The sequence below is a fragment of the Pseudophryne corroboree genome, chromosome 1 (assembly GCF_028390025.1).
Source record: "Pseudophryne corroboree isolate aPseCor3 chromosome 1, aPseCor3.hap2, whole genome shotgun sequence".
In the NCBI taxonomy this organism is placed as follows: Eukaryota; Metazoa; Chordata; class Amphibia; order Anura; family Myobatrachidae; genus Pseudophryne; species Pseudophryne corroboree.
In genome coordinates, this window is record NC_086444.1 from 664,950,366 (window position 1) to 664,976,897 (window position 26,532).

Genomic DNA, 26,532 nt, shown 5'->3' on the forward strand with positions numbered 1-26,532 from the left:
AAAGACTCAAGCTGGCAAAAGCACAGCAAAGAACTGTGCGTTCTTCGAAATCACAAATCCACAAGGAGAGTCCAATTGTGTCGTTTGCGATGCCTGACCTTCCCAACACTGGACGTGAAGAGCATGCGCCTTCCACCATTTGCACGCCCCCTGCAAGTGCTGGAAGGAGCACCCGCAGTCCAGTTCCTGATAGTCAGATTGAAGATGTCAGTGTTGAAGTACACCAGGATGAGGAGGATATGGGTGTTGCTGGCGCTGGGGAGGAAATTGACCAGGAGGATTCTGATGGTGAGGTGGTTTGTTTAAGTCAGGCACCCGGGGAGACACCTGTTGTCCGTGGGAGGAATAGGGCCATTGACATGCCTGGTGAAAATACCAAAAAAATCAGCTCTTCGGTGTGGAAGTATTTCAACAGAAATGCGGACAACATTTGTCAAGCCGTGTGTTGCCTTTGTCAAGCTGTAATAAGTAGGGGTAAGGACGTTAACCACCTCGGAACATCCTCCCTTATACGTCACCTGCAGCGCATTCATCATAAGTCAGTGACAAGTTCAAAAACTTTGGGCGACAGCGGAAGCAGTCCACTGACCAGTAAATCCCTTCCTCTTGTAACCAAGCTCACGCAAACCACCCCACCAACTCCCTCAGTGTCAATTTCCTCCTTCCCCAGGAATGCCAATAGTCCTGCAGGCCATGTCACTGGCAATTCTGACGAGTCCTCTCCTGCCCGGGATTCCTCCGATGCATCCTTGCGTGTAACGCCTACTGCTGCTGGCGCTGCTGTTGTTGCTGCTGGGAGTCGATGGTCATCCCAGAGGGGAAGTCGTACTCGTAAGCCCACTTTTACTACTTCCACCAAGCAATTGACTGTCCAACAGTCCTTTGCGAGGAAGATGAAATATCACAGCAGTCATCCTGCTGCAAAGCGGATAACTGAGGCCTTGGCATCCTGGGCGGTGAGAAACGTGGTTCCGGTATCCATCATTACTGCAGAGGCAACTAGAGACTTGTTGGAGGTACTGTGTCCCCGGTACCAAATACCATCTAGGTTCCATTTCTCTAGGCAGGCGATACCGAAAATGTACACAGACCTCAGAAAAAGACTCACCAGTGTCCTAAAAAATGCAGTTGTACCCAATGTCCACTTAACCACGGACATGTGGACAAGTGGAGCAGGGAAGGCTCAGGACTATATGACTGTGACAGCCCACTGGGTAGATGTATGGACTCCCGCCGCAAGAACAGCAGCGGCGGCACCAGTAGCAGCATCTCGCAAACGCCAACTCTTTCCTAGGCAGGCTACGCTTTGTATCACCGCTTTCCAGAATACGCACACAGCTAAAAACCTCTTACGGCAACTGAGGAAGATCATCGCAGAATGGCTTACCCCAATTGGACTCTCCTGTGGATTTGTGGCATCGGACAACGCCAGCAATATTGTGTGTGCATTAAATATGGGCAAATTCCAGCACGTCCCATGTTTTGCACATACCTTGAATTTGGTGGTGCAGAATTATTTAAAAAACGAGAGGGGCGTGCAAGAGATGCCGTCGGTGGCCAGAAGAATTGCGGGACACTTTCGGCGTACAGGCACCACGTACAAAAGACTGGAGCACCACCAAAAACGCCTGAACCTGCCCTGCCATCATCTGAAGCAAGAAGTGGTAACGAGGTGGAATTCAACCCTCTATATGCTTCAGAGGTTGGAGGAGCAGCAAAAGGCCATTCAAGCCTATACAACTGAGCACGATATAGGAGGTGGAATGCACCTGTCTCAAGCGCAGTGGAGAATGATTTCAACGTTGTGCAAGGTTCTGCAACCTTTTGAACTTGCCACACGTGAAGTCAGTTCAGACACTGCCAGCCTGAGTCAGGTCATTCCCCTCATCAGGCTTTTGCAGAAGAAGCTGGAGACATTGAAGGAGGAGCTAACACAGAGCAATTCCGCTAGGCATGTGGGACTTGTGGATGGAGCCCTTAATTCGCTTAACAAGGATTCACGGGTGGTCAATCTGTTGAAATCAGAGCACTACATTTTGGCCACCGTGCTCGATCCTAGATTTAAAACCTACCTTGGATCTCTCTTTCCGGCAGACACAAGTCTGCTGGGGTTCAAAGAACTGCTGGTGACAAAATTGTCAAGTCAAGCGGAACGCGACCTGTCAACATCTCCTCCTTCACATTCTCCCGCAACTGGGGGTGCGAGGAAAAGGCTCAGAATTCCGAGCCCACCCGCTGGCGGTGATGCAGGGCAGTCTGGAGCGACTGCTGATGCTGACATCTGGTCCGGACTGAAGGACCTGACAACGATTACAGACATGTCGTCTACTGTCACTGCATATGATTCTCTCCCCATTGAAAGAATGGTGGAGGATTATATGAGTGACCGCATCCAAGTAGGCACGTCAGACAGTCCGTACTTATACTGGCAGGAAAAAGAGGCAATTTGGAGGCCCTTGCACAAACTGGCTTTATTCTACCTAAGTTGCCCTCCCACAAGTGTGTACTCCGAAAGAGTGTTTAGTGCCGCCGCTCACCTTGTCAGCAATCGGCGTACGAGGTTACATCCAGAAAATGTGGAGAAGATGATGTTCATTAAAATGAATTATAATCAATTCCTCCGCGGAGACATTGACCAGCAGCAATTGCCTCCACAAAGTAGTACACAGGGAGCTGAGATGGTGGATTCCAGTGGGGACGAATTGATAATCTGTGAGGAGGAGGATGTACAAGGTGATATATCGGAGGATGATGATGAGGTGGACATCTTGCCTCTGTAGAGCCAGTTTGTGCAAGGAGAGATTAATTGCTTCTTTTTTGGTGGGGGTCCAAACCAACCCGTCATTTCAGTCACAGTCGTGTGGCAGACCCTGTCACTGAAATGATGGGTTGGTTAAAGTGTGCATGTCCTGTTTATACAACATAGGTGGGAGGGCCCAAGGACAATTCCATCTTGCACCTCTTTTTTCTTTCATTTTTCTTTGCGTCATGTGCTGTTTGGGGGGTGTTTTTTGGAAGGGCCATCCTGCGTGACACTGCAGTGCCACTCCTAGATGGGCCAGGTGTTTGTGTTGGCCACTAGGGTCGCTTAGCTTACTCACACAGCTACCTCATTGCGCCTCTTTTTTTCTTTGCGTCATGTGCTGTTTGGGGAGTGTTTTTTGGAAGGGCCATCCTGCGTGACACTGCAGTGCCACTCCTAGATGGGCCAGGTGTTTGTGTCGGCCACTTGGGTCGCTGAGCTTAGCCATCCAGCGACCTTGGTGCAAATTTTAGGACTAAAAATAATATTGTGAGGTGTGAGGTGTTCAGAATAGACTGAAAATGAGTGGAAATTATGGTTATTGAGGTTAATAATACTTTGGGATCAAAATGACCCCCAAATTCTATGATTTAAGCTGTTTTTTAGGGTTTTTTGAAAAAAACACCCGAATCCAAAACACACCCGAATCCGACCAAAAAAAATCGGTGAGGTTTTGCCAAAATGCGTTCGAACCCAAAACACGGCCGCGGAACCGAACCCAAAACCAAAACACAAAACCCGAAAAATTTCCGGTGCTCATCACTAGTGAAAACATGGGTCCCCTTTCAGTTCGTGGTCGGGTATCCGTTTTTTTATTTTTTCAAGTACGTGGATTACAAAAGGATTTACCGAGGAGCCGAAAACACTGGATTATGTGAGTATAATTTTTTCTACAGGTACACCATGGATTCTACTGGAGAAGAGGACCGACCTGCGTGGGAACATAAGGTAAGTATGTGTATATGGAGGTGTGGATGGATGTATTAAAGTTATACTTTCAAGGTGTGTGTGTGATGTCTTTATTGGGGTATTTTTTTAGTAGTAGTACTACAGGTACCAGCGGGCCCGTTTTTCCGTCGCATGCTGGTACTTGTGGTTCTCCAAGTACCAGCTTGCGGGGGAGGCTTGCTGGGACTTGTAGTACTGCTACTAAAAACAATATCAATCACTTTTCACAAAGGCTATCAGCCCCCCATCCGCAGCCCATTGGATGGGGGGGACAGCCTCGGGCTTCACCCCTGGCCCTTGGGTGGCTGGGGGGGGGGGACCCCTTGATTGAAGGGTCCCCACTCCCCCAGGGTACCCCGGCCAGGGGTGACTAGTTGGATATTTGATGCCACGGCCGCAAGGCACTGTATAAAAGTGACCCCCGGCTGTGGCATTATCTGTCCAGCTAGTGGAGCCCGGTGCTGGTTTCAAAAATACGGGGGACTCCTACCCTTTTTGTTCCCCGTATTTTTGGAACCAGGACCAGGCGCAGAGCCCGATGCTGGTTGCTTAAATATGGGGGAACCCCTGTCCATTTTTTCCCCATATTTCTGCAACCAGGATCGGCTCAAAGAGCCCGAGGCTGGTTTGCCTTAGGAGGGGGGACCCCACGCAATTTTTTTTTTACATTTAAACTTTTTTTTTTTTTTTTTACAAGCTGCACAATGAAGCCCAGCACGGATCTCTCAGATCCGGCCGAGATTCATTGTATTAAAGTCGGCAGTGTTTTACAAGTCACTCACTTAAAACACTGCCAAAAAAAACGAATGACATCGACATCGGAAAACCCGAAAATGCAGAATACGGCAGCTTAGTAAATTAGTCGTAATCAATTCAAAAAGTTGCATATTTACACTTTCGATTCATTCGTGATTGAACTTTGACCTCAAACGGGAAAATACGAATCTTAGTAAATTTACCCCACAGAGGGAGTTTACCAGCTCACACCCCAGCGCCTATCCCAGTACTGAGAGCAAATACCCCCTGCCTCAGACCTGTCTGCACTGTTATTTTTAAGGGTTAATAGCACCAAATTACTGTGCCCCCCCCCCCCCCTCCCATTTTGCTCCCTGTTACTTGTGTAGGAGAGTGGAGGTCCGGGCCAGCGTCTCTGCATCCTGTGAAGAGAAAATGGCGCTGGTAAGCTGTGAGGGCTAAGCCATGCCCCCTCACTGGCGTGCTGTATTCCCGCTCAAATTTTAAATCTTTATACTGGCGGGGGCTATATCAAGTGCCTAGGCACTTTTGACATATATATTTTGGCCAGATTCATTGATAACACTCCAGTAAGCATGCTGCCCAGGGCGCCTTTCCCCCCCCCCCTGCGCCCTGCAAGTGCCGCCAGAAGTGTGTGTGGGAGCATGGTGCGCAGTGCGACCGCTGTGCGGTACCTCATATTGAAGTCTTCTGATCTTCTTTATTCTCACCCGGCTTCTGTCTTCTGGCTCTGTGAGGGGGACAGCGGCGCGGCTCCAGGAACGAGCAGCTAGGCGCACCAAGTGTTCGAACCCTCTGGAGCTAATGGTGTCCAGTAGCCTAAAAAGCAGAGCCTTTGAACTAGAGATGAGCGCCTGAAATTTTTCGGGTTTTGTGTTTTGGTTTTGGGTTCGGTTCCGCGGCCGTGTTTTGGGTTCGAACGCGTTTTGGCAAAACCTCACCGAATTTTTTTTGTCGGATTCGGGTGTGTTTTGGATTCGGGTGTTTTTTTCAAAAAACACTAAAAAACAGCTTAAATCATAGAATTTGGGGGTCATTTTGATCCCAAAGTATTATTAACCTCAAAAACCATAATTTACACTCATTTTCAGTCTATTCTGAATACCTCACACCTCACAATATTATTTTTAGTCCTAAAATTTGCACCGAGGTCGCTGTGTGAGTAAGATAAGCGACCCTAGTGGCCAACACAAACACCGGGCCTATCTAGGAGTGGCACTGCAGTGTCACGCAGGATGTCCCTTCCAAAAAACCCTCCCCAAACAGCACATGACGCAAAGAAAAATAAGAATTTACTTACCGATAATTCTATTTCTCGGAGTCCGTAGTGGATGCTGGGGTTCCTGAAAGGACCATGGGGAATAGCGGCTCCGCAGGAGACAGGGCACAAAAAGTAAAGCTTTTACAGGTCAGGTGGTGTGCACTGGCTCCTCCCCCTATGACCCTCCTCCAGACTCCAGTTAGGTACTGTGCCCGGACGAGCGTACACAATAAGGGAGGATTTTGAATCCCGGGTAAGACTCATACCAGCCACACCAATCACACCGTACAACTTGTGATCTAAACCCAGTTAACAGTATGATAACAGAGGAGCCTCTGAAAGATGGCTCCCTAAACAAAATAACCCGAAATAGTTAACAATAACTATGTACAAGTCTTGCAGATAATCCGCACTTGGGATGGGCGCCCAGCATCCACTACGGACTCCGAGAAATAGAATTATCGGTAAGTAAATTCTTATTTTCTCTATCGTCCTAAGTGGATGCTGGGGTTCCTGAAAGGACCATGGGGATTATACCAAAGCTCCCAAACGGGCGGGAGAGTGCGGATGACTCTGCAGCACCGAATGAGAGAACTCCAGGTCCTCTTTTGCCAGGGTATCAATTTTGTAAAATTTTACAAACGTGTTCTCCCCTGACCACGTAGCTGCTCGGCAGAGTTGTAATGCCGAGACCCCTCGGGCAGCCGCCCAGGATGAGCCCACCTTCCTTGTGGAATGGGCCTTAACAGAATTAGGCTGTGGTAGGCCTGCCACAGAATGTGCAAGTTGAATCGTGTTACAAATCCAACGAGCAATCGACTGCTTAGAAGCAGGTGCACCCAACTTGTTGGGGGCATACAGTATAAACAGCGAGTCAGATTTTCTGACTCCAGCCGTCCTTGAAATGTATATCTTTAAGCTCTGACAACGTCCAACAACTTGGAGTCTTCCAAGTCGTTTGTAGCCGCAGGCACTACAATAGGCTGGTTCAGGTGAAACGCTGACACCACCTTCGGGAGAAAATGCGGACGCGTCCGCAGCTCTGCCCTATCTGAATGGAAAATTAAATAAGGACTTTTATAAGATAAAGCCGCCAGTTCAGATACTCTCCTGGCCGAAGCCAGGGCCAGTAACATAGTCACTTTCCATGTGAGATATTTCAAATCCACCTTCTTAAGTGGTTCAAACCAATGGGATTTGAGGAAATCTAAAACTACATTTAGATCCCACGGTGCCACCGGAGGCACCACAGGAGGCTGTATATGCAGTACTCCTTTGACAAAAGTCTGGACCTCAGGAACTGAGGCCAATTCTTTTTGGAAGAATATAGACAGGGCCGAAATTTGAACCTTAATAGATCCCAATTTGAGACCCATAGACAATCCTGATTGCAGGAAATGTAGGAAACGACCCAGTTGAAATTCCTCCGTCGGAGCATTCCGACCCTCGCACCATGCCACATATTTCCGCCAAATGCGGTGATAATGCTTTTCGGTGACTTCTTTCCTTGCCTTAATCAAGGTAGGAATGACTTCTTCAGGAATGCCTTTTTCTTTTAGAATCTGGCGTTCAACCGCCATGCCGTCAAACGCAGCCGCGGTAAGTCTTGAAAAAGACAAGGACCCTGCTGAGGCAGGTCCCTTCTCAGAGGTAGAGGCCACGGATCGTCCGTGACCATCTCTTGAAGTTCCGGGTACCAAGTCCTTCTTGGCCAATCCGGAGCCACTAGTATCGTTCTTACTCCTCTTTGCCGTATAATCCTCAATACCTTTGGTATGAGAGGCAGAGGAGGAAACACATATACCGACTGGTACACCCAAGGTGTTACCAGCGCATCCACAGCTATTGCCTGCGGATCTCTTGACCTGGCGCAATACCTGTCCAGTTTTTTGTTGAGGCGAGACGCCATCATGTCCACCATTGGTTTTTCCCAACGGTTTATTATCATGAGGAAAACTTCTGAATGAAGTCCCCACTCTCCCGGGTGAAGATCGTGTCTGCTGAGGAAGTCTGCTTCCCAGTTGTCCACGTCCGGGATGAATACTGCTGACAATGCTATCACGTGATTCTCCGCCCAGCGAAGGATCCTGGCAGCTTCTGCCATTGCACTCCTGCTTCTTGTGCCGCCCTGTCTGTTTACATGGGCGACTGCCGTGATGTTGTCCGACTGGATCAACACCGGTCTTCCTTGAAGCAGAGGTTCCGCCTGGTTTAGAGCATTGTAGATTGCTCTTAGTTCCAGAATGTTTATGTGAAGAGACTTTTCCAGGCTCGTCCACACTCCCTGGAAGTTTCTTCCCTGTGTGACTGCTCCCCAGCCTCTCAGGCTGGCGTCCGTGGTCACCAGGATCCAATCCTGTATGCCGAATCTGCGGCCCTCCAGTAGATGAGCCTCCTGCAACCACCACAGAAGAGATACCCTTGTCCTTGGAGACAGGGTTATCCGCTGATGCATCTGAAGATGCGATCCGGACCATTCGTCCAGCAAATCTCCCTGAAAATGTTTTGCGTGAGATCTGCCGAATGGAATCGCTTCGTAAGAAGCCACCATTTTTCCCAGGCCTCCTGTGCATTAATGCACTGATACTTGGCCTGGTTTTAGGAGGTTTCTGACTAGGTCGGATAACTCCCTGGCTTTCCCCTCCAGGAGAAATACCTTTTTCTGGACTATGCCCAGAATCATTCCTGGGAACAGCAGACGTATCATCGGAAAACACAGCTGCGATTTTTGGAATATTTAGAATCCACTCGTGCTATCGTAGAACTACTTTAGATAGTTCTTTTCCGACCTCCAACTGTTCTCTGGAACTTGCCCCTTTCAGGATATCGTCCAAGTAAGGGATAATTAAGATGCCCTTTTCTTTGAAGAGAGTCATCTTTTCGGCCATTACCTTGGTAAAGGCCCGGGGTGCCGTGGATAATTCAACGGCAACTTTTGAAACTGATATTGACAGTTCTGTATCACGAACCCGATGTACCCTTGTTGAGAAGTGCAAATTTGGACATGGAGGTAATCCTTGATGTCCAGGGACACCATATAGTCCCCTTCTTTCCGGTTCGCTATCACTGCTCTGAGTGACTCCATCTTGATTTGAACCTTTATGTAAGTGTTCAAAGATTTCAGATTTAGACTATGTCTCACCAAGCCGTCTGGCTTCAGTACCACCATATAGTGTGGAAGACTAATACCCTTTTCCTTGTTGTAGGAGGGGTACTTTGATTATCACCTGCTGGAAATACAGCTTGTGAATTTTTCCCAATACTGCCTCCCTGTTGGAGGGAGCCGTTGGTAACGCAGACTTCAGGAACCTGCGAGGAAAAGATGTCTCGACTCTCCAATCTGTACCCCTGGGATAATACTAGTACGATCCAGGGGTCAACTTGCGAGTGATCCCACTGCGCGTTGAGACTCTTGAGACTACACCCCCACCTAACCTGAGTCCGCTTACACGGCCCCAGCGTCATGCTGGGGACTTGGCAGACGCGGTGGAAGGCTTCCTTTCCTGGGAAGGAGCTGTCTGCTGCAGTCTACTTCCCTTTCCTCTATGTCTGGGCAGATATGACTGGCCTTTTGCCCGCTTGCCCTCATGGGAACGGAAGGATTGAGGCTGAAAAGACGGTGTCTGTTTCTGCTGAGATGTAACTTGGGGTAAAAAGGTTGGATTTCCAGCTGTTGCCGAGACCCCCAGGTCCGTTGGACCGACCCCAAATAACTCTTTCCCTTTATACGGCCATACTTCCATGTGTCGTATGGGATATGTATCACCTGACCACTGTCGTGTCCATGACATCTTCTGGGAGATATGGATCACGCACTTATTTTGATGCCAGAGTGCACATATCCCTCTGTGCATCTCGCATACATAAATATATAATGCATCCTATTAAATGCTCTATATCAATCAAATATTTTCAGTCAGGGAAACCGACCAAGCCAACCCAGCACTGCATCTCCAGGCTGATGGCGATCGCTGGTCGCAGTATAACCACCTTATGTGTGTATATACTTTTTAGGATATTTTTCCAGCTGCCTATCAGCTGGCTCCTTGAGGGCGGCCGTATCTGGCGACGGTAACGCCACTTGATAAGCGTGTGAGCGCCTTATTCATTCCCAACGCGCCCTAACTTCTGGCGGGAAAGGGTATAACGCCAATATTTGCTATCGGGGTACACCCACGCATCATCACACACTTTATTTTATTTTATCTGATTCAGGAAAAACTACAGGTAGTTTTTTCACTCCCACATAATACCCTTTTTTGTGGTACTTGTAGTATCAGAAATATGTAACACCTCCTTCATTGCCCTTAACGTGTGGCCCTAATAAGGAATACGTTTGTTTATTCACCGTCGACACTGGATTCAGTGTCGGTGTCTGTGTCTGTGTCGACCGACTGAGGTAAATGGGCGTTATTAAAAACCCCTGACGGTGTTTCTGAGACGCCTGGACCGGTACTAATTGTTTGTCGGCCGTCTCATGTCGTCAACCGACCTTGCAGCGTGTTGACATTCTCACGTAATTCCCTAAATAAGCCATCCATACCGGTGTCGACTCCCTAGAGAGTGACATCACCATCATAGGCAATTGCTCCGCCTCCTCCAACATCGTCCTCATACATGTCGACACACACGTACCGACACACAGCACACACACCGGGAATGCTCTGACAGAGGACAGGACCCCACTAGCCCTTTGGAGAGACAGAGGGAGAGTTTGCCAGCACACACCAAAAAAACGCTATAATTACATAGGGACAACCTTATATAAGTGTTTCTCCCTTATAGCATCTTTAATATATTTATGTCGCCAATTTAGTGCCCCCCCTCTCTGTTTAAACCCTGTTTCTGTAGTGCAGTGCAGGGGAGAGCCTGGGAGCCTTCTCTCCAGCCTTTCTGTGAGAGAAAATGGCGCTGTGTGCTGAGGAGATAGGCCCCGCCCCTTTTTCGGCGGGCTCGTCTCCCGCTATTTATTGTATTTAGGCAGGGGTTAAATATCTCCATATAGCCTCTGGGGGCTATATGTGAGGTATTTTTAGCCTTATATAGGTTTACATTTGCCTCCCAGGGCGCCCCCCCCCAGCGCCCTGCACCCTCAGTGACTGCCGTGTGAAGTGTGCTGAGAGGAAAATGGCGCACAGCTGCAGTGCTGTGCGCTACCTTTAGAAGACTGCAGGAGTCTTCAGCCGCCGATTCTGGACCTCTTCTTGCTTCAGCATCTGCGAGGGGGCCGGCGGCGAGGCTCCGGTGACCATCCAGGCTGTACCTGTGATCGTCCCTCTGGAGCTTCATGTCCAGTAGCCAAGAAGCCAATCCATCCTGCACGCAGGTGAGTTCACTTCTTCTCCCCTCTGTCCCTCGTTGCAGTGATCCTGTTGCCAGCAGGAATCACTGTAAAATAAAAAACCTAAGCTAAACTTCTCTAAGCAGCTCTTTATGAGAGCCACCTAGAATTGCACCCTTCTCGGCCGGGCACAAAAATCTAACTGGAGTCTGGAGGAGGGTCATAGGGGGAGGAGCCAGTGCACACCACCTGACCTGTAAAAGCTTTACTTTTTGTGCCCTGTCTCCTGCGGAGCCGCTATTCCCCATGGTCCTTTCAGGAACCCCAGCATCCACTTAGGACGATAGAGAAAAAAGAGGCGCAATGAGGTAGCTGTGTGAGTAAGATTAGCGACCCTAGTGGCCGACACAAACACCGGGCCCATCTAGGAGTGGCACTGCAGTGTCACGCAGGATGGCCCTTCCAAAAAACCCTCCCCAAACAGCACATGACGCAAAGAAAAAAAGAGGCGCAATGAGGTAGCTGTGTGAGTAAGATTAGCGACCCTAGTGGCCGACACAAACACCGGGCCCATCTAGGAGTGGCACTGCAGTGTCACGCAGGATGTCCCTTCCAAAAAACCCTCCCCAAACAGCACATGACGCAAAGAAAAAAAGAGGCGCAATGAGGTAGCTGTGTGAGTAAGATTAGCGACCCTAGTGGCCGACACAAACACCGGGCCCATCTAGGAGTGGCACTGCAGTGTCACGCAGGATGTCCCTTCCAAAAAACCCTCCCCAATCAGCACATGATGCAAAGAAAAAGAAAAGAAAAAAGAGGTGCAAGATGGAATTGTCCTTGGGCCCTCCCACCCACCCTTATGTTGTATAAACAAAACAGGACATGCACACTTTAACCAACCCATCATTTCAGTGACAGGGTCTGCCACACGACTGTGACTGATATGACGGGTTGGTTTGGACCCCCCCCCAAAAAAGAAGCAATTAATCTCTCCTTGCACAAACTGGCTCTACAGAGGCAAGATGTCCACCTCATCTTCACCCTCCGATATATCACCGTGTACATCCCCCTCCTCACAGATTATCAATTCGTCCCCACTGGAATCCACCATCTCAGCTCCCTGTGTACTTTGTGGAGGCAATTGCTGCTGGTCAATGTCTCCGCGGAGGAATTGATTATAATTCATTTTAATGAACATCATCTTCTCCACATTTTCTGGATGTAACCTCGTACGCCGATTGCTGACAAGGTGAGCGGCGGCACTAAACACTCTTTCGGAGTACACACTTGTGGGAGGGCAACTTAGGTAGAATAAAGCCAGTTTGTGCAAGGGCCTCCAAATTGCCTCTTTTTCCTGCCAGTATAAGTACGGACTGTGTGACGTGCCTACTTGGATGCGGTCACTCATATAATCCTCCACCATTCTATCAATGTTGAGAGAATCATATGCAGTGACAGTAGACGACATGTCCGTAATCGTTGTCAGGTCCTTCAGTCCGGACCAGATGTCAGCATCAGCAGTCGCTCCAGACTGCCCTGCATCACCGCCAGCGGGTGGGCTCGGAATTCTGAGCCTTTTCCTCGCACCCCCAGTTGCGGGAGAATGTGAAGGAGGAGATGTTGACAGGTCGCGTTCCGCTTGACTTGACAATTTTGTCACCAGCAGGTCTTTCAACCCCAGCAGACCTGTGTCTGCCGGAAAGAGAGATCCAAGGTAGGCTTTAAATCTAGGATCGAGCACGGTGGCCAAAATGTAGTGCTCTGATTTCAACAGATTGACCACCCGTGAATCCTTGTTAAGCGAATTAAGGGCTGCATCCACAAGTCCCACATGCCTAGCGGAATCGCTCCCTTTTAGCTCCTTCTTCAATGCCTCCAGCTTCTTCTGCAAAAGCCTGATGAGGGGAATGACCTGACTCAGGCTGGCAGTGTCTGAACTGACTTCACGTGTGGCAAGTTCAAAGGGCATCAGAACCTTGCACAACGTTGAAATCATTCTCCACTGCACTTGAGACAGGTGCATTCCACCTCCTATATCGTGCTCAATTGTATAGGCTTGAATGGCCTTTTGCTGCTCCTCCAACCTCTGAAGCATATAGAGGGTTGAATTCCACCTCGTTACCACTTCTTGCTTCAGATGATGGCAGGGCAGGTTCAGTAGTTTTTGGTGATGCTCCAGTCTTCTGTACGTGGTGCCTGTACGCCGAAAGTGTCCCGCAATTTTTCTGGCCACCGACAGCATCTCTTGCACGCCCCTGTCGTTTTTTTAAAAATTCTGCACCACCAAATTCAAGGTATGTGCAAAACATGGGACGTGCTGGAATTTGCCCATATTTAATGCACACACAATCTTGCTGGCGTTGTCCGATGCCACAAATCCACAGGAGAGTCCAATTGGGGTAAGCCATTCCGCGATGATCTTCCTCAGTTGCCGTAAGAGGTTTTCAGCTGTGTGCGTATTCTGGAAAGCGGTGATACAAAGCGTAGCCTGCCTAGGAAAGAGTTGGCGTTTGCGAGATGCTGCTACTGGTGCCGCCGCTGCTGTTCTTGCGGCGGGAGTCCATACATCTACCCAGTGGGCTGTCACAGTCATATAGTCCTGACCCTGCCCTGCTCCACTTGTCCACATGTCCGTGGTTAAGTGGACATTGGGTACAACTGCATTTTTTAGGACACTGGTGAGTCTTTTTCTGACGTCCGTGTACATTCTCGGTATCGCCTGCCTAGAGAAGTGGAACCTAGATGGTATTTGGTAACGGGGGCACACTGCCTCAATAAATTGTCTAGTTCCCTGTGAACTAACGGCGGATACCGGACGCACGTCTAACACCAACATAGTTGTCAAGGACTCAGTTATCCGCTTTGCAGTAGGATGACTGCTGTGATATTTCATCTTCCTCGCAAAGGACTGTTGAACAGTCAATTGCTTACTGGAAGTAGTACAAGTGGGCTTACGACTTCCCCTCTGGGATGACCATCGACTCCCAGCGGCAACAACAGCAGCGCCAGCAGCAGTAGGCGTTACACGCAAGGATGCATCGGAGGAATCCCAGGCAGGAGAGGACTCGTCAGAATTGCCAGTGACATGGCCTGCAGGACTATTGGCATTCCTGGGGAAGGAGGAAATTGACACTGAGGGAGTTGGTGGGGTGGTTTGCGTGAGCTTGGTTACAAGAGGAAGGGATTTACTGGTCAGTGGACTGCTTCCGCTGTCACCCAAAGTTTTTGAACTTGTCACTGACTTATTATGAATGCGCTGCAGGTGACGTATAAGGGAGGATGTTCCGAGGTGGTTAACGTCCTTACCCCTACTTATTACAGCTTGACAAAGGGAACACACGGCTTGACACCTGTTGTCCGCATTTCTGGTGAAATACCTCCACACCGAAGAGCTGATTTTTTGGGTATTTTCACCTGGCATGTCAACGGCCATATTCCTCCCACGGACAACAGGTGTCTCCCCGGGTGCCTGACTTAAACAAACCACCTCACCATCAGAATCCTCCTGGTCAATTTCCTCCCCAGCGCCAGCAACACCCATATCCTCCTCATCCTGGTGTACTTCAACACTGACATCTTCAATCTGACTATCGGGAACTGGACTGCGGGTGCTCCTTCCAGCACTTGCAGGGGGCGTGCAAATGGTGGAAGGCGCATGCTCTTCACGTCCAGTGTTGGGAAGGTCAGGCATCGCAACCGACACAATTGGACTCTCCTTGTGGATTTGGGATTTCGAAGAATGCACAGTTCTTTGCTGTGCTGCTTTTGCCAGCTTGAGTCTTTTCATTTTTCTAGCAAGAGGCTGAGTGCTTCCATCCTCATGTGAAGCTGAACCACTAGCCATGAACATAGGCCAGGGCCTCAGCCGTTCCTTGCCACTCCGTGTGGTAAATGGCATATTGGCAAGTTTACGCTTCTCCTCCGACAATTTTATTTTAGGTTTTGGAGTCCTTTTTTTACTGATATTTGGTGTTTTGGATTTGACATGCTCTGTACTATGACATTGGGCATCGGCCTTGGCAGACGACGTTGCTGGCATTTCATCGTCTCGGCCATGACTAGTGGCAGCAGCTTCAGCACGAGGTGGAAGTGGATCTTGATCTTTCCCTAATTTTGGAACCTCAACATTTTTGTTCTCCATATTTTAATAGGCACAACTAAAAGGCACCTCAGGTAAACAATGGAGATGGATGGATTGGATACTAGTATACAATTATGGACGGGCTGCCGAGTGCCGACACAGAGGTAGCCACAGCCGTGAACTACCGCACTGTACTGTGTCTGCTGCTAATATATAGACTGGTTGATAAAGAGATAGTATACTCGTAACTAGTATGTATGTATAAAGAAAGAAAAAAAAACCACGGTTAGGTGGTATATACAATTATGGACGGGCTGCCGAGTGCCGACACAGAGGTAGCCACAGCCGTGAACTACCGCACTGTACTGTGTCTGCTGCTAATATATAGACTGGTTGATAAAGAGATAGTATACTCGTAACTAGTATGTATGTATAAAGAAAGAAAAAAAAACCACGGTTAGGTGGTATATACAATTATGGACGGGCTGCCAAGTGCCGACACAGAGGTAGCCACAGCCGTGAACTACCGCACTGTACTGTGTCTGCTGCTAATATAGACTGGTTGATAAAGAGATAGTATACTCGTAACTAGTATGTATGTATAAAGAAAGAAAAAAAAAACCACGGTTAGGTGGTATATACAATTATGGACGGGCTGCCGAGTGCCGACACAGAGGTAGCCACAGCCGTGAACTACCGCACTGTACTGTGTCTGCTGCTAATATATAGACTGGTTGATAAAGAGATAGTATACTCGTAACTAGTATGTATGTATAAAGAAAGAAAAAAAAACCACGGTTAGGTGGTATATACAATTAAGGACGGGCTGCCGAGTGCCGACACAGAGGTAGCCACAGCCGTGAACTACCGCACTGTACTGTGTCTGCTGCTAATATAGACTGGTTGATAAAGAGATAGTATACTCGTAACTAGTATGTATGTATAAAGAAAGAAAAAAAAACCACGGTTAGGTGGTATATACAATTATGGACGGGCTGCCGAGTGCCGACACAGAGGTAGCCACAGCCGTGAACTACCGCACTGTACTGTGTCTGCTGCTAATATATAGACTGGTTGATAAAGAGATAGTATACTCGTAACTAGTATGTATGTATAAAGAAAGAAAAAAAAACCACGGTTAGGTGGTATATACAATTATGGACGGGCTGCCGAGTGCCGACACAGAGCCGTGAACTACCGCACTGTACTGTGTCTGCTGCTAATATAGACTGGTTGATAAAGAGATAGTATACTCGTAACTAGTATGTATGTATAAAGAAAGACAAAAAAAACACGGTTAGGTGGTATATACAATTATGGACGGGCTGCCGAGTGCCGACACAGAGGTAGCCACAGCCGTGAACTACCGCACTGTACTGTGTCTGCTGCTAATATAGACTGGTTGATAAAGAGATAGTATACTACTAATATTATATATACTGGTGGTCAGGTCACTGGTCACTAGTCACACTGGCAGTGGCACTCCTGCAGCAAAAGTGTGCACTGTTTAATTTTAATATAATATTATGTACTCCTGGCTCCTGCTATAACCTATAACTGGCACTGCAGTAGTGCTCCCCAGTCTCCCCCACAATTATAAGCTGTGTGAGCTGAGCAGTCAGACAGATATATAATATATATAGATGATGCAGCACACTGGCCTGAGCCTGAGCAGTGCACACAGATATGGTATGTGACTGACTGAGTCACTGTGTGTATCGCTTTTTTCAGGCAGAGAACGGATATATTAAATAAACTGCACTGTGTGTCTGGTGGTCACTCACTATATAATATATTATGTACTCCTGGCTCCTGCTATAACCTATAACTGGCACTGCAGTAGTGCTCCCCAGTCTCCCCCACAATTATAAGCTGTGTGAGCTGAGCAGTCAGACAGATATATATAATATTATATATAGATAATAGATGATGCAGCACACTGGCCTGAGCCTGAGCAGTGCACACAGATATGGTATGTGACTGAGTCACTGTGTGCTGTGTATCGCTTTTTTCAGGCAGAGAACGGATTATAAAGTAAACTGCACTGTCCTCACTAGTAAACTCTCTCCACTCAGTCTCTACACTTCTACAGTAACAGTACTCCTCCTAGTCAGCTCCAGTAAATCTCTCTCAGTCTCTTATAATCTAAATGGAGAGGACGCCAGCCACGTCCTCTCCCTATCAATCTCAATGCACGTGTGAAAATGGCGGCGACGCGCGGCTCCTTATATAGAATCCGAGTCTCGCGATAGAATCCGAGCCTCGCGAGAATCCGACAGCGTCATGATGACGTTCGGGCGCGCTCGGGTTAACCGAGCAAGGCGGGAAGATCCGAGTCGCTCGGACCCGTGAAAAAAAACATGAAGTTCTGGCGGGTTCGGATTCAGAGAAACCGAACCCGCTCATCTCTACTTTGAACTCAGAAGAAGTAGGTCTGCTTCTCTCCCCTCACTCCCACAAAGCAGGGAGCCTGCAGCCAGCAGTGCTCCCTGAAAATAATAAACCTAACATAAGTCTTTTCAGAGAAACTCAGGAGAGCTCCTCTAGTGTGTGTCCAGTCTCTCTGGGCACAGAATCTAACTGAGGTCTGGAGGAGGGGCATAGAGGGAGGAGCCAGTTCACACCCATTCAAAGTCTTATAGTGTGCCCATGTCTCCTGCGGATCCTGTCTATACCCCATGGTCCTTTTGAAGTCCCCAGCATCTTCTAGGACGTAAGAGAAAAATCATGATGCTACTTTGCACAGTGAACCGTTGAGTTGCTTATTACCAAACAATTGCACATATGCACAAATTCAGATCTGATCGCTGGGCTGCATTTTTTTGCTGCCCTGCGATCAGATAGTCACCGCCTATAGGGGGAGGGTGAGATCGCTGTGCAAGTGTGCAATCGCACGTGTAGCAGTGCTGCACAAACTGATTTTGTGCAGTCTCTGTGCAGCCCAGGACTTACTCTTCCAGTGCGATTGAATCCTGCTGATCGGTGCCAGAGCTGGCATCAGACAGCCTCCCTCAAAACGCTTGAGCCCTTCTGCGTTTTTCCGGACACTCCCTGAAAACGGTCAGTTTCCACACACGAACGGCCTCTTCCTGTCAATCACCTTGCGAACACCTGTGTGAATGGATCCTTTGCACCACCCCGTTGCTGTTTGCCGATGCCCGTTGTAGCCGTCCGACGTGCATGCGCATTGCGGTGCATATGCATGCACAGTCCGGATCTGATCGCCTGCTGTGTGAAAACGCACAGCAGCGATCAGATATGAATTAGGCCCTAGTCTTCTTTGTTATAAGAAAGTGAACTACTTCTTCAGCAAAATAGTTTGTCTAAGCCATAGTTTGTCTATTCAGTTGTCAATCATTGGATCATTGTCTTGTTTGCTCATTTGGATCATTGTCTGGTACTGATAACTTACAGTATGTCACAACTGGACTAAAGATTCTCTTTTTCAGTGGTGGCAAAAAGATGAACAGTGCAAGCAGAGTTTCATGGGACCTGGCACGCTAAGAGGGGCTATCTGCCGTGACTGCAGCAACAACTAGGACACATCCTGTGTCTCTGATCCCCATTGACTGACACCGTGCTGAGATAGTGCTCTATATGGTGGCATGACATAAGAGCAGGTAAAGAGGCTAAAGCCTGATTTCTCAGGTGATAACCCTTTAATAAATGTATTGAAAATCCTGCGATAGCCATTCTCCACAGAAAAGAGCCCTTTTCTCCAGAGCTTTAGTGGATCACAGAATAAGAAATAAACCCTTTAAGTATCATATTAGTTCTGGTTTTGTCGGAGAACTGCAGGTAATGTCATTTGAACTGTAACCTGTACCGTTTACATTGACTGATGAACCTTAATGTGTGCTGGGATTTGAATTGAAGTTACTGCATAATGTGTCATGTCATTGGCTTAAAAGCCTTTAGAGTAATGTGTTCCCTGATTCATGCAATATTCAAATTATTACTATTATCTTTTATTTATATGGCGCCACAAGGGATCCGCAGCGCCCAATTACAGAGTACATAAACAAGTAATCAAAACAGGAAAACAGTGACTTACAGTTGAAGACAATATAGGACAAGTACAGGGTAAATACGTAAATATAGCTACATCAGCAAATGACACTGAAATAAGTATCAGGGTGGCAGAAAATTGGTGCAGTTGAAATTTATTAAAGTAAGAAAAGGATAAGCACATGAGGGAAGAGGGCCCTACTTGTGAGAGCTTACATTCTGAAGGGGAGGGGCAGACAGACATGGGTGACACAGATGGGGTAGACAGAGCGTGGAACAGAGGGTTAGGGTGAGATTTGGCTGGGTTTGGTGAAGAAGTGGGTCTTGAGAGCCCATTTGAAGTTTTGTAGAGAGGTGGAGAGTCCGAGGGGGAGAGGTAGAGAATTCCAGAGAAAGGGTGCAGCACGTGAAAAATATTTGAGTTAGGAGTTGGAGGAAGTAATCAGTAAGCAGGAGAGGCAACGTCCATTAGTAGAGTGAAGAGGACGGGTGGGAGTGTAAAGGGAGATAAGGTCAGAGATGTAAATGGGAGAGGAGTGGGTGAGGGCTTTGTAGGCAAGTGTGAGAAGCTTGAATTGGATGCTGAATGGGAAGAGCAGTCAGTGAAGGGCTTGTAGGAGAGGGGAGGTGGACGTAGTGTGTTCGGTGAGGGAGATGAGCCAGGTTGCAGCATTGAGGATAGATTGGAGTGGAGAGAGGCATTTGTCAGGTATGACAGACAGGAGGAGATTACAGTAGTCTAGTCTGGAAGTGACCAGTGAGTGGATAGGGGTCTTAGAAGCATCATAGGTGAGAAAGGTTCAGATCCTGGAAATATTTTTGTGATGAAAACGGCAGGATTGTGAGAGGTGCTGAATGTGTGGTTTGAAGGAGAGGTAGGTGTCAAGGATTACTCCAAGACAGCGCACTTGGTGAGTAAAAGGAGATTGTTGTGCCATCAACAGAAATGAAGGGAGGTGAGGTTGTGCGGATGGGTGGGTAGATGATCAGCTCAGTCTTAGACATGTTAAGTAAAAGAAAGCTCTGGGACATGCAAAAAGAAATAGCAGGAGAGCAGGAAAGAGGTCTGGGGAGCAAAGGTAGATCTGAGTATCATCAGCATAGCGATGATATTGGAAGTTATAAGAACCAAGGATGTGTCATATAGCCAAGGATGTGTCAGTCTGTTGGGCCTTTCTGGAATCTGTCCTGCCAAACTCCCACAAGTTAACCTCATGGTCAGGGCGACTTTTTTTTGTGTGTGAAATAATAAATTATTTTGTAAATAGAGAAATAGTTATGTAGGCTTAAGCACATTAAAAATATTTTTTTATAGTGTTAATGATTTTTATCTCAGTATGACCATAACAGAAGAGGTATTGTGGCGGGATGCGGTTAGCATACCGACAGGCGGGATCCCGGCGGTCACAATACAGACGCCGGTATCCCGACGGGGGCACCATATCACCACCAGTATACCGGCAAGGTAGGTGATTCCCCTCTATAGAGGGAGAATAGAACCTGTGGCGAGTGTACCTCGCCACCGAGCCCGCAAGAGGCTTAGATGCTCTTGCCACCCTGCCGGTATCCTAACGCTCAGGATGCCGATTTTGGTATATTGACATTCGGCATCCCGTTTATATACCGAACCCATTGTGACATTTAATAGGCTACTCCTATGCAAATATAAGTATACCTTCTATTGCCGGCGTAAAAAAAACAAACAGTTTTTGCAAGCAATAGGTATTTAAATAAATCGACCCTATAGTACAGTGTTAAAGTACCTAGAGAGCCATAATACTTCTGCTTGTATCCAGGCCAAAAAATTGATCATGTGATGAATTCAGCATAAATGTGATTATTATTTCACAGGTTATACTCTGGACCTCTTTAGTCGTATTCCTTACTGCTAAGGTACAGTAGTTATCCTGTTGTCTCTATTTATTTGAAACTAATATTTTTATGAATATTCTTACCTTCAACTTCTGCCATAACCATGCATGTCTTTGTTCTCATCTGCAGCGGAGAAATAGATTACAAATGTATTAGTACTGCATAGCATTAGAATAATATAACAATGCAAATAATAATTAATAACTGAGCATTGTACTTGATAAGAGCTTCAGAATAGCAAGTATTGCTGTGATTGACTGCAAAGAATGGATGCAATAGTGGCAGAGGTCCAGTTAAGATATTATAAAGACAAAATAGGATTTTAATATACCTACTGGTAAATCCTTTTCTCGTAGTCCGTAGAGGATGCTGGGGTCCACTTTAGTACCATGGGGTATAGACGGTTCCGCAGGAGCCTTGGGCACTTTAAGACTTTTTTAGCTGTGTGAACAGGCTCCTCCCTCTATGCCCCTCCTCCAGACCTCAGTATAGGAACTGTGCCGGAGGAGACGGCCAACTTCGACAGAAGATTTAACATTAAACTATTGGTGAGATTCATACCAGATCACACCGCTCTAACATGCCTCACAACACGGCATACAACTGACAACATGTCACGAAGCGTAATTAACACAACAGTAACTGCTGTAAAATAACGTAACACACGCAAACCTGTGTAAGAAGAAAATATACAATGCAGGAAGAAAGAGCACTGGGCGGGCGCCCAGCATCCTCTACGGACTACGAGAAAAGAATTTACCGGTAGGTATATTAAAATCCTATTTTCTCCTAGAGGATGCTGGGGTCCACTTTAGTACCATTAGGATATACCAAAGCTCCCAGTACGGGTGGGAAAGTGCTAATGTTCCTGCAGCACTGACTGACCAAAGAGAAGGTCGTCAGCAGCCAAGGTGTCAAACCTGTAAAACTTAGCAAACATGTTTGCACCCGACCAAGTAGCTGCTCAGCAAATTTGCAAGGCCGAGACACCCCGGGCAGCCGCCCAGGAAGAACCCACTTTCCGTGTAGAGTGGGCCTTAATAGAAATCGGTATTGGCAATCCTGCCGTGGAATGAGCATGCTGAATCGTACCTCTAATCCAGTGTGCAATAGTCTGCTTAGAAGCAGGACACCCAATTTTGTGGGGGTCATAAAGGATAAACAGAGCCTCTGTTTTCCTAATCCGAGCTGTTCTAGTAACATAGGTCCTCAAAGCCCTGACGACATCTAAGGACTTGGAAACGGCTGAGAAGAAAAGAAGACACAACCTTGGGAAGAAATTGCTGACGTGTTCTTAGTTCAGCTCTCTCTTCATGAAAAATTAAGTAAGGGCTCTTGTGAGACAAAGCCCCTAATTCAGCCACTCGTCTGCCTGATGCCAAGGCCAGTAGCATGACCACTTTCCAAGTGAGAAACTTTAATTCCACCTCCTGCAGAGGTTCAAACCAGTCCGACCTAAGGAACTGCAACACCACATTAAGGTCCCATGGCACCGCGGGGGGCACAAATGGTGGTTGGATGCGCAGAACACCTTTTACAAACGTCTGAACCTCTGGAAGAGAAGCCAACTGTTTCTGAAAGAAAATGGACAAAGCCGAAATTTGGACCGCGTCCACACCAGCTTGTAGAAATAGGAGAAGACATCCTAATTGAAACTCCACCGCAGGAGACTTCTTGGCTTCACACCAAGATACATATTTTCTCCAAATACGATGGTAATGCTTGGACGTTACCCCTTTCCTGGCCTGAATAAGTGTGGGAATGACTTCATTTGGAATAACCTTACGAGCTAGGATCTGGCGTTCAACAGCCATGCCGTCAAACGCAGCTGCGGAAAGTCTGGATAAACCAGCGGCCCCTGCTGAAGAAGGTCCTATCGAAGAGGAAGAAACCGGGGATCTTCTATCCGTAACTCCTGAAGATCTGGATACCAAGCCCTTCTTGGCCAATCTGGGGCGATGAGTATCGCCCGCACCCTTGTTCTTCTTATAATCTTGAGAGTTTTGGGTATTAGTGGAAGTGGAGGGAAGACGTACACTGACTGGAACACCCACTGGGTCACCAGTGCATCCACTGCTATTGCTTGTGGGTCTCTCGACCTGGAACAATACTTCTGAAGTTTCTTGTTGAGACGAGACGCCATCATGTCTACTTGAGGAATGCCCCAATAACTTGTTATTTCCGCAAATACTTCAGGGTGGAGGCCCCACTCCTCGGGATGGAGATCGTGTCTGCTGAGGAAGTCTGCTTCCCAGTTGTCCACTCCCGGAATGAAGACCGCTGACAGAGCTGTTGCATGTTTTTCTGCCCAGAGGAGTATTTTGGTCACCTCTGCCATGGCCGCTCTGCTTTTCGTTCCTCCTTGATGGTTTATGTAAGCCACTGCTGTTACATTGTCTGATTGGATCTGGATGGGATGATCTTGAAGAAGATGAACCGCTTGTTGAAGGCAGTAGTAGACTGCCCTCAACTCCAGAATGTTTATGTGAAGAAGCGTTTCTTGGCTTGACCATCTTCCTTGGAAGTTTTCCCCTTGCGTGACTGCTCTCCAACCTCGGAGACTTGCATCCGTGGTTACCAGGACCCAGGCATGAATCCCGAACCTGCGTCCCTGCAGTAGGTGAGAAGTTTGTAGCCACCACAGGAGTGAAACTCTTGTCTTTGCCGACAGGATTATTGTTCGATGCATGTGAAGATGCGATCCTGACCACTTGTCCAGCAGGTCCCACTGGAAAACCCTGGCATAGAATTGACCATATTGTAGTGCCTCGTAAGCTGCTACCATCTTGCCCATCAGGCGGATGCACTGATGGATCGACACGCGTGTTGGTTTCAAAAGTAGTTTGACCAGCCTCTGAATTTCCAGAGCCTTTTCCAGAGGTAAGAATATCTTCTGTACCTCGGTGTCAAATATCATTCCCAGGAATGATAATCTCATTGTTGGTTCCAACTGAGATTTTGGAAGGTTGGTAATCCAACCGTGCTGTTGAAGCACCGTCATGGACAGTGCGATGTTCTGCACTAACGTTTCCTTTGATCTCGCTTTTATGAGGAGATCGTCCAGGTAAGGAATTATGTTGACTCCTTTCTTGCGAAGGAGAATCATCATCTCCGCCATCACTTTGGTGAATATTCTCGGAGCCGTGGAGACGCCGAAAGGCAACGTCCGAAATTGATAGTGACAGTCTTGAATGGCAAACCTCAGGTATGCTTGATGTGGAGGGTATATGGGAACATGCAAATAAGCATCTTTGATGTCCACTGACACCATAAATTCCCCCCCTTCCTGATTGGAAATTACTGCCCTCAGTGACTCCATTTTGAATTTGAACCGTTTCAGATGAAGATTCAAGGATTTTAAGTTTAAAATCGGTCTGACCGAACCGTCCGGTTTCGGTACCACAAACAGACTTGAACAAAACCCTGTTTTTCTTTGCATTACAGGAACCAAGGAAATTACATTTTTGACATAATTTCTGTATTGCGTCCAGCACTTTTGTGCTGTCCTGAACAGAAACTTGTAAGGCTGATTTGAAAAATCGGCATGGGGAAGATCTTGAAATTCCAGTTTGTACCCTTGGGTTACTATCTGTAGTACCCAAGGATCTAGATCTGAGTGAACCCAGACCTGACTGAAGAATAGTCGACGGGCCCCCAACCGACCGGACTCCTGAATGGGAGTCCCAGCGTCATGCAGTGGTTGTAGCAGAAGCAGCGGTTGGCTTCTGCCCTTGGAAACCTGCCTGTGTGGCAGGTTTTCGACCTTTACCCCGCCCTCGACCAGCGAAGAAGGGGGTACCTTTTGCCTTTTTATATTTGTTGGGCCGAAAGGACTGCACCGTATGAGTATGAAACTCTTTCTTAGCCGGAGCTGCTGCAGAAGGCAGAAAAGCAGACTTGCCTGATGTTGTCGTTGAAATCATGGCGTCCAGTTTGTCACCAAATAGTGCCTCACCAGTGTAAGGCAGAGCCTCAATATTTCGCTTTGATTCTGCATCAGCGTTCCATTGGCGAATCCATAGAACCATGCGAGCTGAAATCGCCATAGCGTAGGATCTTGAATTTAATAAACCAACATCCTTCATAGCTTCTACTAAATAACCTGCAGCATCCTTGATATGACTGAGAGTTAGGATCAGGTCATCTTTATCAACTGTGTCTATATTAAGTAGTAAGTTGTCTGACCATTTTTCCACAGCATTATCCACCCACGCACACGCAATGGTGGGTCTGAGTGCCGTTCCATTAGCTATATATATGGATTTTAACGTAGATTCCAGTTTGCGGTCAGCAGGATCTTTTAAGGAAGCTGGCCCTGGTGCCGATTTTCTTAGACAGTCTGGAAACTGAGGTGTCCACCATCGGGGGACATTCCCATTTATGTCTGCCGTCCTCAGGGAACGGGTATGCAACACGTATCCTCTTCAGAATAGATAATTAATTTAATAATAATTTATTATTATTTTCAGGGTTAGACCAAGCTTCTTCAAAAAATGCATTCAAATCCTTAGAAGGAGGGAAAGCCACCACCTGTTTTTTATTTAATTTAAAATCTTTTTTTCCCTCAGGTAGTGGTGTTGCATCAGGAAATTCCAACACCTCTTTTATAGCGACTATCATACATTGAATGCTTTTCGCCAATTTGGGATCAACCCCTCTCAACTCTCCAGTGTCTAGATCCGTGTCGGAATCTGTGACTGTGTCCCCCTGCATAATTTGGGACAGAGACCTTTTATGTGAACTGGAAGGGTTGTGAGTGGAGGAAAGTGAGGGAATCGCTAATAACGCATCTTCCACAGACTGTCTCCAATGCTTTGTCTGTTGTTCAGACTGAAATTTTTTAAGCAAGTTGTGACATATCAGTTTGCAATTGTCTCACCCATAACGGCTCCTTCTGAGAGGGAAGGGCCACCATATTACCCTCTTGTGCTTCAAATATGGGTTCCTCCGTGGTAGAATCCTCCCTGTGTTCTGACATGTTACACATGTGTACTGTACACACACACTCACACACCCACAGGCACACGGGGGCCTATTGGGGACAGACCTTCCTAATGTCTGTCAGAGAAAAACACAAAGGGAATTGCCAGTCCACACAAAGCACCCTGTACGTAATTTATATAATTATATAACAAAAATAAGAATTTACTTACCGATAATTCTATTTCTCGGAGTCCGTAGTGGATGCTGGGGTTCCTGAAAGGACCATGGGGAATAGCGGCTCCGCAGGAGACAGGGCACAAAAGTAAAGCTTTTACAGGTCAGGTGGTGTGTACTGGCTCCTCCCCCTATGACCCTCCTCCAGACTCCAGTTAGGTACTGTGCCCGGACGAGCGTACACAATAAGGGAGGATTTTGAATCCCGGGTAAGACTCATACCAGCCACACCAATCACACCGTACAACTTGTGATCTAAACCCAGTTAACAGTATGATAACAGAGGAGCCTCTGAAAGATGGCTTCCTAAACAATAACCCGAATTAGTTAACAATAACTATGTACAAGTATTGCAGATAATCCGC

At 47.4% G+C, this 26,532-nt stretch overlaps 1 protein-coding gene across 5 annotated transcripts in view; it reads right to left on the reverse strand.

The window, feature by feature from the left end:
• Window positions 1-26,532, reverse strand: part of SUSD1 (sushi domain containing 1) — a 669,144-nt gene that overhangs the window by 151,268 nt on the left and 491,344 nt on the right. For all 5 annotated transcript variants that reach the window (XR_010175769.1, XM_063914696.1, XM_063914695.1 and 2 more), the window contains one exon: window positions 21,094-21,133. Coding sequence is in view for 3 of the 5 variants with exons in the window: in XM_063914696.1 (XP_063770766.1) it covers window positions 21,094-21,133 (40 nt within the window). In the remaining 2 variants the exon portion in view is untranslated. Of the gene's footprint in view, window positions 1-21,093; window positions 21,134-26,532 lie in introns of those variants that run through there.